General features: G+C 40.1%; 2 protein-coding genes across 2 annotated transcripts in view; both read left to right on the forward strand.

The window, feature by feature from the left end:
• zc3h18 (zinc finger CCCH-type containing 18) overlaps window positions 1-2427 on the forward strand; it is a 59081-nt gene extending 56654 nt beyond the window's left edge. The window contains exon 20 of the mRNA XM_085462797.1: window positions 1272-2427. Within this exon, the coding sequence (XP_085318923.1) occupies window positions 1272-1482 (211 nt within the window). The 3' untranslated portion in view covers window positions 1483-2427. The remainder of the gene's footprint in view (window positions 1-1271) is intronic.
• Window positions 2428-6461: 4034 nt separating this feature from the next.
• On the forward strand, window positions 6462-13302 carry il17c (interleukin 17c). The gene is made up of 3 exons (XM_085462798.1): window positions 6462-10401; window positions 10537-10772; window positions 12384-13302. Exons 1-3 carry the CDS (start codon window positions 10387-10389, stop codon window positions 12625-12627), a joined length of 495 nt encoding a protein of 164 aa, XP_085318924.1. The 5' UTR covers window positions 6462-10386; the 3' UTR covers window positions 12628-13302.
• Window positions 13303-18098: the final 4796 nt, after the last annotated feature.

Genomic DNA, 18098 nt, shown 5'->3' on the forward strand with positions numbered 1-18098 from the left:
AATGTTCCCGTTAGGTTGTTTCCTGGTTTTGGAAATAGGAAAGTTCAAAAAGAAGAGACAGTGGCAAGTTTGTTTGTTTTTTTCCAACATGAAGAGATAGTAATGTTTACTTTACCAGCTACACAGCAAGGTTAACCTGGGTCATATACACTAGTTAACTATTTTAGCCTGCAGTAGCTGATGAGCAAAATTGAGGCATGTCAGCAGACACACATGAGTTAGAAATAACAGAGAGGGTTATGTTGGGGCCAGGGAATTGCCTTAGTGAAACTCTGAACAGACTTGTGAAAATCGAGAGATCAAAGGGACAATTTCCATTTCCTTGTTTTGTCTGACCAACAGTCCCAAATGCAAAAGGTAATCATTTTTACTATGTGGTGAATAAGCATCAAATACTGTACTATGCTATAGGCATTGTTAAACTTTTGTATACCTGAATAGTAGTAATTGTTTAATTAACTGAAAGGCCAGTATCATAAACAATATCAACATTGTTCAGTAGTCTAATTTACCAAAAGGCTTTTGATCAAAAGATTTTTAAAATGGTTCAGGGACAGTGTCAACAGTTCATTAGATGCTCAGCAGGTGCTGTTTTCAATCTGCACAGTTAACCAGAAATGGAAAAAAAGCTTCCACAAAACTGCTTCTAGTTTCTGAAAACTGAGAATTGTTTCTGCTTGTCATTGACTGATATGCAAATAGAGGTTTTTTTTTTGTTTGCGTTTTCCTTTTTTTAGCTCACAATTACTGCTTAAACTGCTTTACTTTGGTTAGCAGTCTAAAGACTAAAAAGTATTTGAATCATTGTAATGTTAAAAGATTAATTCATAGATGGCTGATTTTGGTTGGTTGATTCTATATTTAACCTATTAAATATGTGATATTAAGAATTGTATGTAATTACTTTAAAGCTGACAAAGTTTTATATTGAACTTATTGAAACTCGCAGGGATCTAGTTATAACTAAAGTTAGTGGATAACTAGCTTTAACAACTAGGATTAAAGAGTTTAACAGTTAAAACAGACCCAGATGTAGATAAACACTGAATGGGTTTATAATAGTTGATGAATCAACATAACATCCCGTTTAAAACAGAAGATATGATGTGTGCTGTCATCTAACTTAAGTGTTGTTAAACAAAGGCTGATTCAGCAGTGGAAGTAGTGAATGCAGGGAATGGCTCTCAGACATTCTTTTCCTGTTTTTAGTCATGTATTCTCATTTGCACTTGGCTGGTAATTATAACGCTTAACTCTGTCTGTCTTCTTAGAAAACGTCCTCTGTCTCCACCTCCCAAATCATCTGGGAAAAGCCCAGCAGCTCCATCGGCCAAGCTGGTCACACCGAGTCCAGCATCGGGTGCCGGATCGGGTTCTAGCAAACCCAGCAATACGCTGTCCCGGCGCGAGGAGCTTCTGAAACAGCTGAAGGCTGTGGAAGATGCCATCGCCCGTAAACGAGCAAAGATTCCTGCCAAATAAATGGCAGCACAGCCCTAACCTGTTCATCCACATGCAAAGTCTGCCTGGGCAACCATGAGGGTCACAGGGTGGACTGTTTTTTGTTTTGTTTTTTCTCAAATCTCCAATGGACATGTAAAAATGTTGTATGGTTTGGTTATAAAGGCTGTTGTGTGAGTGAACAGGAAGTAATTGCCACAAAAACCACCTTGGGCTTGATGGGCTCTGCTTCATTTTTCGAACATTGATCACTTCCATGTTCCCGAGTTTGCTCCCGTTAAAATCCTTTTAATGTCTCAGCCACATATTACCTCACAAATAGAAGAGGTCATCTGGGCATTTGGCAAGGAAAGGGACGTCTCAGGAATGGAGTGCAATATGTTTAGACTTCATAATGCAGAGACAGGATAGTAAAGGGGTACTGTGTTTACCTGCTGCTCACTTTGTTCCCTCACTAGAATGGAAGCATTTTCCTCATGGTGTGGTGAATAATAGATCTATGAACACTGAGCCGTTTCTATCTCTTTTACTGTCTTGTTCTTGCATTTTTTTCTCCTTTTTCCTGTATGTGCAGTGGTGTGACTGTTGGCTCAGCTCTACAGGGTACCAACAGCCCACAGGACCTCAGAGCGTTTCTTTGTACAAATCTCCAAGTTCACAAGCATCCATACTCGGCCCAGCTCCCTCTTTAACCAATGCCTCGCCTCCTTGCTGTGTTTTAGGATAGTGGTCATTTTCACAGCTCAGAACCTTTCAAGCATATCATTATAAACCACATTGATGTGAAGTACTGCTTTTTAAAAAATTCCAACGTTTTGTTTTCTTAGCTCTTAAGTGATAAAACAATGTTTTCTGTCACATTTTTTGTTGGAGGAGTCTGAGGTGGAATGGGAACATTTAGAGACAACGTATGTCTTGCTTTTGTGAGAAAAGCCTCTAAATAAACTATTTTGATAAGACAAGTTCCTTTGTGTGCTGTCGACTGTTGAAAAAAGAAAATGTGTTACAGTACAGATCCACAGTAATGTATAATAATTTCAAAGGGGCATTGTTCAATTTAAACAGCATACAGATGTTTGTTAAGAACGTCCATGTTTTTTTAAGCTAGCGCATTATCATGAATCTATTCACAGCATTGAACCATCACAATTGAGTGTTGAGAAATTCCCATCTGCCATCTCTAATAAAGTCACTATCGATTTCTTTGTTAAGCCGTTGCATTGCTCCTAAGGTCACAGTGAGGTCATACCTGATCTTATCATAGTTTTGCTTTTGACAGGGCAGTGTCAGTCACCACTGCGGTCCTGACTGCAATTTCTCAGCAACTACCAGTTCTACAAAGAGAAAAACCTGGTGCTGGAGGAAAAGTGAGCCTAGTAATCGAAGTCTAAACTTCGCCAGTGGCCAGTCGTGCAACAACCAGTGACTGATGTCACATTGGCTATGTCGATCTTTTGGATAGATGCAAACACTATGGTGTACTGCATTAACTGGTAGTACACCATATGTCTGTGAAGGTTCTCAGTCATCCAGGTCATCATAGTCTAAGGAGCTTGGAGAGAAAAGCATCTGGACTTCTTTAAGTTGCTTGAAGACGTTTCACCTCTCATCCGAGAAGCTTCTTCAGTTCTAAGAGTCAAATGGTGGAGAGTCCCAGATTTAAGCCCAGTGGGAGTGTCCCCCCAAAGAGGGACAAAGAACCCCCTGATGATCCTCTACCTAATTACATGAGCCAAGGTGTGAAAACGGGTGTGGGTCCCAATCAGCCAGGGTTTCGGGTGAGCTCATTGTGAAACCAGGCCCCACCCTATCATGTGATTTCCTGAGGTCAGATGGCCCAGGATGTGAGTGGGCGTAAAGGCGTCTGGGAAGGGATCTCAAAACTGGATTATAGATGGCAGAGAGTTGGTGTCGTAAACCCCCGTCTCTGTTCAAAGATGGTCGCTCACAGTGGACATAGATGGCTTCTTTCACTCCTCTTTCAAACCATCTGTCCTCTCTGTCCAAAATGTGAACATTGGCATCCTCGAAAGAGTGTCCTTTATCCTTAAGATGCAGATGGACTGCTGAGTCTTGTCCTGTGGAGGTGGCTCTTCTGTGTTGTGCCATGCGCTTGTGAAGTGGCTGTTTGGTCTCTCCAATGTAGAGGTCTGGGCAATCCTCACTACACTGTACAGCATACACCACATTGTTAAGTTTGTGTTTTGGAGTTTTGTCTTTCGGGTGAACCAGTTTTTGTCTGAGTGTGTTGCTGGGTCTGAAATACACTGGGATGTCATGCTTGGAGAAAACTCTCATGAGTTTCTCTGATACACTGGCTACATAGGGGATGACAATCAGAGAAACTCAGGAGTTTTCTCCAAGCACGACATCCCAGTGTAGTGATAGATGTTGCGATACCGAATAACAGCAACATCAGGAAGAAGGAACACGAGAAGCTAGAGAAGTATCAATAGCTCGAGATGATGTGAGGGGCGAAGGTAACTGGTCCCAGTGGGAATCGAAGCACTTGGTGCGGTTACTCCCAAGCTAGGCGAGTGGCTCCAGCAGATCCCAGGAACAACATCGGAGATCTCTGTCCAGAAGAGCGCAGTCCTGGGAACAGCAAAGATACTGCACCGGATTGCGCAGGACCCTTAAGTCCCAGGCCTCTGGTAGAGGACTCGAGCTTGAAGGATAGACCGCCCACAGGGGAGAGAGGGGAATTTTATTTATTCATACATATAGATAGATAGGTGTGTGTGTGTGTGGATAGATAGATATATTCAAAGCTATGTGATCTATGTGGGGTATTTTCTGGATGCATGAAGTGTTTTGCATTTAGGAATTCCTCTTCCAAACATGTGACCTGTATCTGAACCAAAAAATTTGTTTAGTTTTCCATAACGTCGACATAACTGAATAAACAACTCTCTAACATTGAACACCCCATTTGGCATGTAGTGGAAACACTTTTATTGCAATTTTGGAGAAATTTTAGAAAAATGAACCACATCAACTTTGCAGTCGTGGGAAAAAGTTGCCTACAGACTCAAGAAATAATCCTGGAGGAAGTCATAAATAGGAACTACTTTGAGCACCCAGAGCACATAGTTTAGGGGAAATACCAGACCACAATAAACAAACAAATCTGCCAACAGGTAAGTGACGCTTCCAACATGGTTATGACTTGTCATTGAATTTAAGGATTTAGGCTGATGGATGTCCATATTAACCTGTGAGTCTCCTTGGCTGCATCTCTGTTATGCAAATATTATATTGTTTTTGGACATGGACTGCTGCCAACACCACAGAAGACTCGCTATTCCTGTTATACTTCTTTGAAGTTTGTCTGAAGGGTGATGTCATGCATTGTTGTTTAGAGGACACAAGTTAAGGTGATCAAGTCCCAAATCAAAATATTAACTCTCAAATCATGACTTATGAGTCCAAAGTTAAGACCCCAAAGTCTTTTGTCAAGTTTTAAGTCATTACTAAAGTCTACAATTAATTCTTCATTGTTTTACATACTAACCATCGTCAATTAAAAATTCACAATAGCAATAATATGTTTAGAACTGGTAGCAAATTATATATAATGAATGGTTGTAAAACTGAAAACATAATGAACTTCAAACATTTACATTAAGATCTGAGTGCCTGCCAGCTGAGATGTTTTAATGTTTGCAGTAATAATAATGTGCATGGCCAAACTATGCAGCAAGGTTGGCTATATAGGCCTGCATTTATAACATTAACTTAAATGAGTGCAGACAGGATTATTAAGTCAGTGAAACAGCCAACTCTAGTGAAGTCACTAGGCACTAGTAGTGAAGTCTCTTTGGCTCTTTGTAATTTGCAGATGTCTAGAGACATTCACGTTTGCATCTGCAAAAGCTTTTCAATCCCACATAGCAAAATTGGTATGGCCCAGATCTGTCCCACACACCGCAAAGAATGACGGCCCTTTGGTGGCCCAGCACAAGGCCAGTTGCATAGACACTGGAGATCCTGTGCTGGCCCATGTGTGGATTACCTCTGGCAAACCTGATCTGGGCCACCAAAGGGCCGTCATTCTTTGCAGTATGTGGGCAGCCACGGGCCAGTTGTAGACAAACTGGTGGTCCTGTGCTGGTCCAAGATGTCATCCTAATGTGTACCTTAATCAAGCCATGTAATAACAACATGTGTTGGAACATGACGAAACTGTTCAGACAGTGAATGGACTTAATCTTATATAGTGCTTTTCTAGTCTCCCACTTAAAGTACTCTATACAATATGCCACAGTCACAAATCACACACTTTCTCTTAACTGGGTGCTTCCTAACTACATTCATACACATTCACACTCTTGACATGCAGACTGGAGGAGCCAGGGATCGAACCACTAACCTTCAGATCAGTAGGTGACCTGCTCTACCTCCTGAGCTACAGCCACACAGTGGAAAACACGAGTAAACCCTAACTAGGTTTTGGATAAAGTGTACACTCACAAACCTGCATTTGAAACGTTGGCTACTATAGCAGTATAGTATTGCAAAATGACATTTGGGTCTTCTAACTAAAATAGGAAGATAAATAGTGCCATCATTGCCAGACCTAGCCCACATCTGGTTGACATACACTCTGCCATGACACCAGTCAGTCAGAAGTGCCAGCTTGATGCCAGATCCGGGCCAGACCTGTTTTCTATGAGACTGGGCCACATAAACCGAATCACAATCGAGCCAGATGTGGCATGCCATCACATAGACAGTGCCATCTATGCCAGGCCTGGCCCATATCTGGATGACATACGCCTTATCATGCCAGAAGTCAGCCAGCAGTGCCGGCTTGATACCAGATCCGGGCCAGACCTGCTTGCTATGTGGGATGTTGAATGGCCTCTAAGTAGAATGACCATTGGAAAGTTACCTGCAAATGCCCCTGAAACACTTGTGCAGATAAGAGGACATTCCCCTCTGTTGATAAATTAACCAGCATATCGACAAAATGCCCCAATGCGGTCAGACACTGTGACAGTAAGATTCCCAGGCAAAATACAACAAATTTTGAGTACTCTTGTAGAGTAGATATAGTTAATTTAAAAAAACAAAACGAAACCACACATCTTTTTTTAAGCCATTTGGAGTCTTTGTTAAGTCTCTTTAAACTGGACATGAAACTACACTTTTTTATTTTCATGCTGTACTCAATATTACTGCTAATATACAGCATCCATGTCTTCATACCTTTCATCTACGGGAGAAACTGAACAGGACAGAAACAACATCAAAAGACAAAATAACTCGTGAAAAAGTGACTCGTGCCAAATCTGACAACACGAGCAACAAGGTCAGCTGGAGAAGGTGACGGTGAATACTTTTTTTTCTTGTTCTACTGTCTTTACTATTTGGGTAATAATAACAATTATTACAGTAGCATTCATGACATGTCATAAGAGTATATGAGGAAATATGAGAAGGAGATGATGCTAAGATGCGAGCAAAAATATTCACTGAAGATACTTCACACTTACTTTTATGGGGCAGGGCAGTGATAGTTTCCCATTTTCTTGTTGACACTCATTCATGCCAAGATATAATGACTTGTTATATTTACATATTTTAATGGGAAGTTTAAATGGAGGGGTTTTTTTTGTTTGTTTGTTTGTTTTTTGTTTTGTTTTGTTTTGTTTTATAATTCATGTGTTGGAAAGGGGTTTGTTTGAAAACACTGAATGTCCTTGAGGGAAGAAAGGGGAACAGTGGAATCTACATGGACATAACGGCATGGTACCATGTGCTCTCTGGACACTGTGGTTAGGCTGGCAGGTGCTTTCTTACATTTATTGCACGTTTCCTGAAAAACAAGAAGACATCATTGGTAGTGTTTGTGCCGAGGCAAATAGGAACTGTGGAAATCGAAATAACATCAGCATAATACACAGGAGAATGTAGGAGCTTTCATTGTTGGTTGTGATTGGATAGAACCTTATTTATTAGAGGTCCAAACAGTGACAGCTCCAGGGAGCCTTCTTTTTTATGTTACTAAGAATAATTAGACAGAGTTTAGTACTGAAGCTTAAAGGGTAGGTGCATGTGTCAACCTCTGGGACTAGTAATTGAACTCAGTTTGGAGGTGGCATAAACTTAAATTACTCTCAAAAAGTAAGTTGATTTCCATAGACTCCTGTGTTAAATACCCAATTTTATAGCATGGGCATGACCAGTTCTACTTGTCAATGGAATTATCTGACAAATAATATGTCTTGCTGTGCAGTACAGACACTACAAGAAGATTGCTCAGAACTTAGTATGTCTGTCTAGGTGTTGTACCGGCATATTTTATGAATGCCGCTTGCTAACCAAGGTTGCTACCACTCCTGGTTACCCAACACGGCGACAGACAAAATACCAATCTTTAAGGAGCATTTACAAAGGAAAAAGCAACATGGTGATCAGACACTTCAAATTAGCAAAAAACAATTTAAGCATAAAAACTCACATAGACAGAACAATATAAAATCCCCAGATGCAAAGAGTAGTAAACAGTGAAATGTGGATCATTAAACATTATGTTGTTCACTTCTAAGTTCTTGTTAAATAAATTATTTAATAACTGATCAAAGTGTTTTAATTATTGTGCCTTACAAAGTCCTGATTGCAACATTGTAATATGCTAATGTGAATGAATCATCATAAATCATACTAACTGTCAGAATCCCTGAGACACAGGACAAGGGAGGGAAATTAGGGACGGTGAATCTGAATGGACCATGTTCTGCATCTCCATTGCTTTTGGGTCTGTGCTGAGTCGTGTCTCCAAAGCAGCTAGTGCTTGTCATGACAGTAATCCTCAAACCAAATGGAGGTGAAAGGAGCTGCTAAGCTTCAGGAGGAGTTCCATCAAGCATGGCTAGTTTGTGGGACTCTAGAGGCAGCTGGAAGCTATTGGCAGGCCAAGCAGAATGCGACAAATATGGTGAAGCAATTGAGCAGGGCTCGAAGTGGTTCTGGTAAGCCTTTAGACAATTCAGGAGAAAAAGCAGCTTCCTCTCTACACTGTGTATATTGGGGGTGGGACTATTCTGTCATTCCAGATATTATTCCTTCAACCACTCCCCCAACTATATCAGGCAGTGAAAGGAATGATTTGTCCATCAATGGAGGTGAGGTCACAGAGACAGTTAACAACTCCATGGTGGCAGGGCTTCTGGAATGGATGAGATTCACCCGGCTCTAGATGCTGTGGGGCTGTCATGGCTGACGCACCTCTGCAACACTGACTGCAACAGTCAGGGACAGGGCCTCTGGATTGGTAGACTGGGGTGGTTCCCCTTGTCAAGAAGGGTGTCAGCAAAGCGTGTTCACTTGATTTTAGAAGCTTTGGACGTTACAAAGTTAAAGAACTTCACTGCACAGCAGTGGTTTGTGCTTTGTCTTAATAAAAGTATGAAACTGAGGAATTTATGCTTTCTAAATAAAACTGCTATGTTTAGAAATTCTGTGTTGAAAATCCCTTGCTCTGTTAAAAAACAAAAAAAATTAATTAAATAAAATTAAAAGACTTTTTGACAAAAACTTTGAATTTCAGATGTGGGCTAACAGGGTTTTCCTCATCTGTATGTCCTGATGCGAGTGTTCTCTTCCAGGATGACACTGCACACATCCATAGCATACAAAAGGTGATGACAACAACCAGATCTCAGCTCAGCTATGACAAATTAGAAAGTCCTCTCCAGCAGCATCATCAAAAACCCACATGAGGAAATGTCTTTTGAAACAATAGTGTTCATCCCTTCAGTAGAGTCAGACTTGGAATCAGTACTAGAAGCTACTCTGGCAGAGCATGGTAGCCTGACACTTCACAGGAACTGGGATCAGCAGTGTGTGTTTAGGGTTTTTAATCTTAAAAGCTATAAGCAAGAGTCAACTTTCTTCATTTATTTCTTTTCTATTATTTTTGCTAATAATTGGAGAAAAATAAAGATTCTTCATTACGGTAGGGGATTTTTAATTTATCATTGTAAAGCTTTAGGAAGAATTTAGTTGTAAATTATCATTTAGACTTTGTTAGAGTAAAAACACGTTTCAGTCCCATGTAAAAAATTAAGCTACTGGTTAAGCTTCAGGGGAATCACACAAATGTCCACTGTGTCTACTGTAGCTCTGAGATTTTATAAAGTCGCATTAACTTCAAAAGAAAAAGTTACAACTTATCGCCAGGTGAGTTGGTGTGGATAGCCCCACGGGAATGTCGGATTGACCCACTTGTTTAATCCCTGTAGTGCCCCCTAGTGTGTGGACGTGAATTTCTGAAATTAAAAATGTATAAGTGAATAACTCTATTGAGTAATTTACAATGTCTTTAAAACCTAACTACACCCAACCATCACAGGAACTGGGATGATTTTTCTTTGTACAGTTTCGGTCAGAGGCTCTCTCCCTGCGCAGGTATAAACATTTATAGATGCATTTGAGTGACAACATGTTTGCTGATATTCTTCACCAAGATCTTCTATAAATATTTATAACATTTATTTGTTTCGACAGTAATCTGATAGTAGGATACCCCTGCTCGAAAGATTAGTTTGTGTTTCTCTAATGTTTACTGTTATAACATTAAATAGAAGGCGTGAAAGGCACCACACAGGTGATTCAGTTGTCAGTGTGTGTGTGTGTGTGTGTGTGTGTGTGTGTGTGTGTGTGTGTGTGTGTGTGTGTGTGTGTGTGTGTGAGAGAGAGAAGAAATTCCAGGTCTGTGTTCTCTATGACAGTATCCTCACCTACTGCCGGTGCTACAGCTGCTTCACTGCCGGAAACAAGGAAGTTAAAGCACCCCCCCCCCCCCCCTCCCCTCCCACGCCCCCATCTTTTGTATACATAAATAAGAGATGAATGACTGGATGTCATGAACCGACCGGTTAATCTTGGAAAGAATCAGACAGAGCTCAGAGTCGGAGGATGGACTATAAACCGGTGAGTCGAATGCGGGACATCTGCCTCTGCTACCTCCATCACTGTTTTCCCTTTGCTTCTGCTTTCACCTCCAGACTGCTGCTTTTTTTCACATCTGTATGAATGAAATGACATGGTTTGCCTGCGTCTCCCCAGGTTCTCATCTTCGTACTGTTCATCGTGCCCATGTGGTCGTCCAAGATGTTCCGGTGCTATAACGACCAGGAGCTACAGGCAGCGGCGGACAGGAAGCTGAGGACGCACTACCTGCGGCCCACAGAGGCTCCGCGGACAACGGCTCGCAGCTCATCTTACTCTTGTCCCCTGGAACTTTACAAGACGCCGCTGTCAGATGAGCAGCGAGACAGGTCTCTGTCCCCCTGGAGATTCGTGTAAGCAGCAGCCTGAGCACATTTTAAATCCCGATGTTATTCAGTATTTAACACGCAGCATATGAAGCAAATGATGTTTTAAAATATATAAAAGTCCTTTCTAACCTCGCACAAACAGCGGGTGAGAGAAGTTCCCGAAAGATAAAAAAGTGTCAAGAGATTTTACAAAAATTCCATCTTTACATTTTGTTTGGGGTCTTTGTCACGTCAGACTTGAGTCAAACCTTTACACAGAGTGAGGCGCAAACTAGAAGCTCGATTTTCATTTTTATGACGTAGTAAAATCCTTAACAACAGCTAATTACAAACCGGTCTACTGCGCGCAAATATAAATGAGCAGCAGTTAGAAACTAGAACTTCTTGTTTTGAATTTTGAAAGAGACATAACAGCTAAACAGATAAGAGAATAAATAACTCGGGGATCACACGGCTACACGGTAAAATAAAGCCATAATCAGCGCACAGTCGAGCTTATTTGCGTGCCTTGAGCAGTGTTGCCAACTCCTCAGTAAGGAAAATCGTTATTGGTTGTCCTAAAAGTCGCTAGAAGTCGCTAAATGACGTCATCGCCTAATTTGCATAATTGGTCATGCTAATCCTATGTTGTTGGAGAGAGAAATAACATCGTGGAAGAGATATAAAGTGAGTAAAAAACGTCCTAAATGCATTTAGAGTTTATTTAGAACTACAAATTAAATTTCTTTTAGCAATTATTGTTTTTTTTAATGTCACAATTCCAACCCTGCTCCTTTACCCGGGCTTGGACCGGCAAAAGTGACCCGAAATAGGCACTCTGGTGGAGTTACTTTGTGTGTGTGTTTTTAGTACCAGTTTTAAACCTTGTGATCCACAAAACAGCATACGAGTAAAAGACTAAAAGAACTGACTGCGTTACAGCACCCGATGCTTGTTGAGAGTAAAAGCGATACGCGCTTTCATGTCTTTGAAAGACTCAAAGACTTTTTTTTAGAAAAAAAAAGTCGCTAAGGGGTCTGAAAACTCGCTAAATATAGCGACAAAGTCGCTAAGTTGGCCTTGAGTGATAATTGGCGCTGGTCCTTCCAGCGCAAGTGACGCAAGCATTGGATGAATCGGGGGATTCCCCGATTCATCCAATGCTTGCGTCACCTACTGCGAATGAAGCTCTCTTGGTACATAGCTGCCGGGAATGACTGCATCCTGTGTCTTCATTAACCATAACTGGAGAGAACAGAAAACAGATAAATAAATGAGATTTACGAGTCGTCTCTTCAGGTAACGATAAAAAAGTCACTTCAAAAGAACAAAATAGTATAATTCTGTATCAAATGACGCTAAAACCTTCAAGCCAAACGCTGCCATCTTGTGGTGAATGGTTTGATTAAATTTTGTTGACAGCTTGATGTTTGTTTGTTTGTTTGTTTGTTTGTTTTGTTTTAAGAAAAGAAAAGAAAAGAAAAGAAAGAAAATAGCACAGGATGAATGTGCCCTGTTCTTAGGATTGCTTTCCTAACATTTTGGACGGGGCTTCTGTATTTACTAAGACCATCTGCTGTTACTGACATATAGAACCACACGCTCCACATGTCTGAATAAACTGTAGCTCACCGAGTCCTCTTTTGTTTTTAACAGAACTCACATCAAGGAAGATCACTTTCCTTCGACATATGTTGGTGCTCAGTGCCTGTGTTCAGGATGCATCCAGCTCAAAGACAATAAAATGATTGAGGACTATGACTACAACTCAGTTCCCATCGTTCAGAACAGAGTGTTTCTCAAAAAGGAGCTTTGTGACGATAAGAAGACTTACCGTCTGAGGCCAGTGAATGTGGAAGTAGCTGTGGGGTGTACCTGTGTCAGACCCCAGAGCTCCTAGGGGAGAACCATCCAGACCTGCTATCACATGACACGCATAAAATGCATGAAGTTCATGAAATGCACCAAGTCTAATCAGCGGTGTGAAGTCCTGCAGCATGCTCATAGTGAGCAGGCTGTGACTTAGAAGGAACATCGCTGGGAATATTTAATGCGGCTTCAAAAGTCACACAAGCCTATTTATACACTTAGCTATTTACTGTTTATTTATCAATAATATGTTTTGTAGATGTTTGCTCTCTTAGTTCTGTTTACAGACTCCTCCTGCATAGTGCAGTAAATGTAATCTGGGTATTTTATTACTTGATTTAATTCATATTGATGACCTTCTCATTGAAAAAAGCTATTATATAGTTTTGTTACATAACAATAACTTCAAATGGTATTTGAAGAATGATCTATTTATTTGGTCTGCTACTCTACTTTGTATTTATTTATGCTCAAGGTTTTGTCCTAGTGGGACTATATAAGTCTAGTGAAGACTTCAAGTTTAGCTTCTTTGAAGCAAAATAAAGAAAATGTCTGCATTTCAAAAAAAAAAAAAGAGTATGTGTTTCTGTTACTGGATCGTGTAAAACAACCACACAATCTTCCAAAATACCCAGTGTCAGTAGGTTTCAGTGATTTGAATATGTAAAACATGTTTACTATTGTTAACACATCTCTAGTATTTATTCTAATGTTGGAATTTCCACTTATAGTCTTATAGCCACCACGTGCTTCACAATAAAAAAAAAAACAGAAAAAAAAAACTACAGAACTTAATTTTAATATTGTTAAAAAATTTCCAAATGTAAGTCTAAAAAGATGCATTTTTACCTGCCTCTTGAAAGAGACCACTGAGTCCACAGATCTCAAGATCTCAGAGTCTGGGGGACACTGTGGCAAAGCTCCAGTTTTCAGTCTCGTATTATTCAAAACAAGTAGTCCCTGATCACATGACTTCAAGGAGCTGCTGGGAATGTATGGAGGAGCTCCGGAAGTCAAAAACAGAATCTTAAAATGGACCCAGAATTCAGTGTGGAGCTGGGTCAGCAATGGTGAGGTATGAAAGTACTTAGAACAATAAGCCTCACAGTAGTGTTCTGAATGTGATGGCATCAGCCACACATGGGTAAATCAGTCCATTTGTTCACTTTATTAGTCTGGTTTGCAGTTTTCTTCATTACTATAATTCATTAATCATTTTTAAATGGTTTGGCCAAACCACCATAAAAGCTACCCTCTTGTGTCTTTGTAATTAGGTCAGTTTGTGAGTTAAGTTGTGTCCGATTTGTTTAAGTTTCTGGAAAATACTTTTTGTAGAGTTATATTTAGTTGACCTCTTTTATGGGCCTGCTAGTTGTGTTTTTAAATTTTGTCTTTTGAACTTTTTTGAGGGTTAAAAGAAAGAAAACCATTTTTTCCTGTGTCCTCTGTGCCTGGGCTGCTTGGTCCCTCACACTGAACAACCTGCAGGTGTTCCAAGGAGTTTCTGCTTAGACAAGTGAACAATGAATTTCAATAATCTACACAAGATGAAAAAATGCATCAATAATAATCTCAGGTTCAGAGCGTGACACAATGGGACTTAACTTGGCAAGTGAAAACAAAAAGAGCAAACTAGAGATTACACATGAACATCAAGAATGAACAAAGAGTCAAAATTCTAAGGTTCCTGATAGATGATTTACCAAATGTTGTAAGGGGACAAAGGAGCTACCTTTGGCAGAAATCTGTCAGGGCACACACAGGAACTTCTGTTTTTTCTTCATTAAGTTGCAGGAAGTTGTCAGCCATCCAACTTTGAAGAGAGTCTAAGAAATTATTTTGGATCAGCAGCTTAGAAACATCTTGGGGTTAAAAAGAGATGTATATTTGAATTTCATCTGCATAGCAGTGATATTAAATGTCCTTGAAGGTGCTCAGAATATGCAGAAGAGGGAGCAGACATAATAGAAACAAGAAGAGCCAAATGTGGCACACCATAGGTAAGAGAAATAGATGAGGAACTCTTACTCTCCTACTTAGAAAAGCATTTTATGATCTGAACCAATGCAGAAGGTAAGGTACAACACCAGTAAAACAGAACATTCTCCTGCATCACTTTGAATCTAAATATTAAAATATCAGTATAGACCACTCTATCAGGAGCTGTTGCACGAGACTGTGACCTTTCAGCTTTTGGTACTGACAACACTACTTGCCCTGCAGAGAGGTGGTCAGTCTTTTTAATGTTAAGACAAACACTGCAGTCGGAAATGCCCATTTCAACTGCTGCTACAAGCAACTCTATTGAGTATTTAAAAAATGTAAATCAATTAACAAAGAAACGTGTCCACTGGTTCTACTATGAATTCAGTTGGGAATCAACCAGACAGACTACACACAATTCCACTACCACACCAGTTTCCACCACAAAACTTCATAAACCTGCCGGCTGTTACCAGAAAACCCCAATGATAACAACAGGACCAGGGTTAAATCACTAACACAATATCTAAAGTGGACAATATGGGGGAAAAAAGAAGTTAAAAGTAGGGATGGGAAGCTCGAAACTAATGTTTCGAGACTGCATCAAGCTTCCGAAGCACAGATGTTTCAGTTCAATTTTATTTATACAGTGCCAAATCAGAACAGCAGTCGCATCAAGACGCTATATATTGAAAGGTAGACTCAGTAATAATACATACAACTAACTACCCAATATGACCCCCTATGAGCAAGCACAATGGCAACAGTAGGAAGGAATAACTCCGATTTGACAGGAAGTAACCGCCAGCAGAAGGGCCTGAAAACTGAAGACTCTCCCTCCCATTCTACTTCTAAGCTCCCAGCAGCCTAAATCTATAGCAGCTTAAATAAGGGAAGATTTGTGCTTACCTGATCCAGCCCTAACTATAAACTTAACCAAAAAGGAAAATTTTAAGGCTCTTAAAGCTTAAAAGTAGAGACGGTGTCTGCATCCTGAATCTAAACAGGGGACTGTTTTCATAGAAGAGGGGCCTGAAAGCTTCGCCTCCCATTGCACTTTTAAATAATCTAGGAACAACAATAACCCCACAATCTGAGAGCAAAGTGCTCTAATTGGGGTGATACGGTCCAATAAGTTCATTAAGATAACCTTGGGGCCTGATTGTTCCAGTTCTGGATTTAACAGGGAGCCAATGAAGGGAAGCCAGTACAGGAGAAGTCTGCTCTCTCTTTCCTGTCAGGACTCTTGCTGCAGTATTTTGGATCAACTGAAGGCTTTTCAGGGAGTTTTTAGGACATCCTGATAATAATGAATTTTCAGGAGTCCAGCCAAGAAGGAATAAATGCATGAACTAGTTTTTCAGCATCACTCTGAGACAGGATGTTTCTAATTTTAGAGATGTTGCGTAAATGGAAGAAAGCAGTCCTACATTGCCAAGGTAATGCCATCCAGAGTACGAATCTGGTTATGTACCATATTTCATTGAGTTTTAGGGTCGGGTAATAACCGTAGTTTTAGAATTTAGAATTTACAAGATTTCGAAACACTGCTCCAAAGCGTGGCTCAAAACGCGTCAGCCCACTTCTGACAGATGGCGTACCCGCTGCTTCTGGCCATTGCGAGGCGCCAGCATGATTTTTTAATGAACCACAGTCATTGTAATTACTGAATTAATGTTTGTGATACTACCGCTTACACGTGCATGTTTAAAAAGAAGCAATACCCTCTTTTTTGTTGTGGATTGTGAAGACCAATATCTGATCTGATCTGAATATCTGATGCTTAAAGACTGGAATTCAAAGTGTAATCAAAGAAATATTTAGAGACAATGTATAAGTATCTCATTCAGTGATTGCTGTCATATAGATGAGAGAAAGCGAGAAAATTCGTTAAAATATCTGAATTAAAAAAAAAACGCCTCTGCTTTCAGTGAGGACATAAAACGGGAGGACTCTTCAGCTCTGACTCCGTCTGTTCTCTAGTTGTTTTCTACTTTCAACAGAAAATGTTATTTGCTGACGTATCAAGTGACTCACTCTAACCCTTTACTCACAAACTGTGCTGCCATAAGGAATATATTTATACTGCAGTATGTATACTGAAAATGTAGAAAAACACGTCCATTAATTACAGGCGAACTATTTCTTATTTCTTTTTTCCTTTTCCCACTTTTTTTAATTCCCACTGGTGCGAACATCTCATAAACAACAGGAAGCTGCAGGGTCACTATGACCAAAACTGTAGGTTCAAGCATCATGCCAGTGTCACAGATACAGCATCCACAGCAGTGTGGACTTACGGAAAGTTTCTTCATGGTTCAGAGGCTGCTCAGCAGAAGATGATCACACGAACTAGAAAACTTAAAAATCAACCAAACACATCCAGAGTTTGAGTCCAAAAGAAGCTGTAAACCAGTGTCCTTATTACGGTAAACACAGCAGTCTTTTCTCTGTATGTTTGACTTTGTAAAACGAGTTACTGTGGGGGGAAAAGGAGTTTTAACAGGTGGAGATATTTGGGCTTGCTGTCTTTAACAGTCACAATATTTTTCTAGCCTTGTTTCTGTGGCAATTTCTCTAAAACATAAAATGTAAATCAATATTACCAGAATTATTGAAATTCTGGTATCATACCAGTAAATTATATATATATTCATTTGTTTGGAATTGTGCTGTGCTTGTCTATTCTATTCAGTTTTATTTATACAGCGCCAAATCACAGCAACAGTCTCAAGGCGCTTTATACTGATATAGAACCTAGTGCAGGGGTCAGCAACCTTTAGCACCCAAAGAGCCATTTGGACGCGATTTCCACGCAAAAGAAAACACTGGGAGCCGCAAATACTTTTTGACATCTAAAATGAAGATAACACTGTATATATTGGTTTTTTTTGGGTTTGTTTTTTTTTTTTTTACCTTTATGCTTTGTGTGAACAACTAAGGTGCGTTGCTTAAAACCATGAAGTGCTACAGAGAAAATTACATTTTATTTATGTAATTAATACATTTTGAACTCTTAAAGAAATATAACAAAAGCAAAGACACCCAGCGGAACTAAAATGACCCAGCAAACAAAAACTTTTGGAGCCTTGATCTGACTTTTAAAAAAATAATTGGAAAAAAAGCACTGTGCTGCTGAAAAATGAAAAATAGATATTTGCAAAATTCTGCCTAAATATGTATTTTACCTGGTTAATGTGTGTGGCGGGGCCTGGTCTGCAGCGCCGCTGCAGGGAAGGAGGACGCCGCCTTAACGTCTGTGCTATCTATGCTGTTGTGTTGGCGTGTGTCGGGCTGTGAGCTGAAAAGCTACAACAGGTGTTGTGCCAAAAAGTGATTGTCTGCCAGAAAGTGATTGCCGTCCGCGGGAGCGGTTAAAGGTGCAGCGCCCGGATTACTTGCGTTGACAGCTACTTCCGTGCAACTGATATAACGTGGGAAAAACCCAAACACATTTATGCCTTTGTTATGTCATCTATAGAACTTTAACGTGTCTTGTAACCGAACTATGACGCTTAT

Source organism: Copadichromis virginalis, linkage group LG7 (assembly GCF_057382275.1).
Source record: "Copadichromis virginalis isolate Kocher_CV1m ecotype Utaka linkage group LG7, C_Virginalis_male_GT1.1, whole genome shotgun sequence".
Lineage (NCBI taxonomy): Eukaryota > Metazoa > Chordata > Actinopteri > Cichliformes > Cichlidae > Copadichromis > Copadichromis virginalis.

Coding starts and splice junctions, on each gene's coding strand:
- il17c (XM_085462798.1), top strand. Junction 10,773..12,383: donor CTGTCCCCCTGGAGATTCGT/GTAAGCAGCAGC, acceptor TGTTTTTAACAG/AACTCACATCAAGGAAGATC.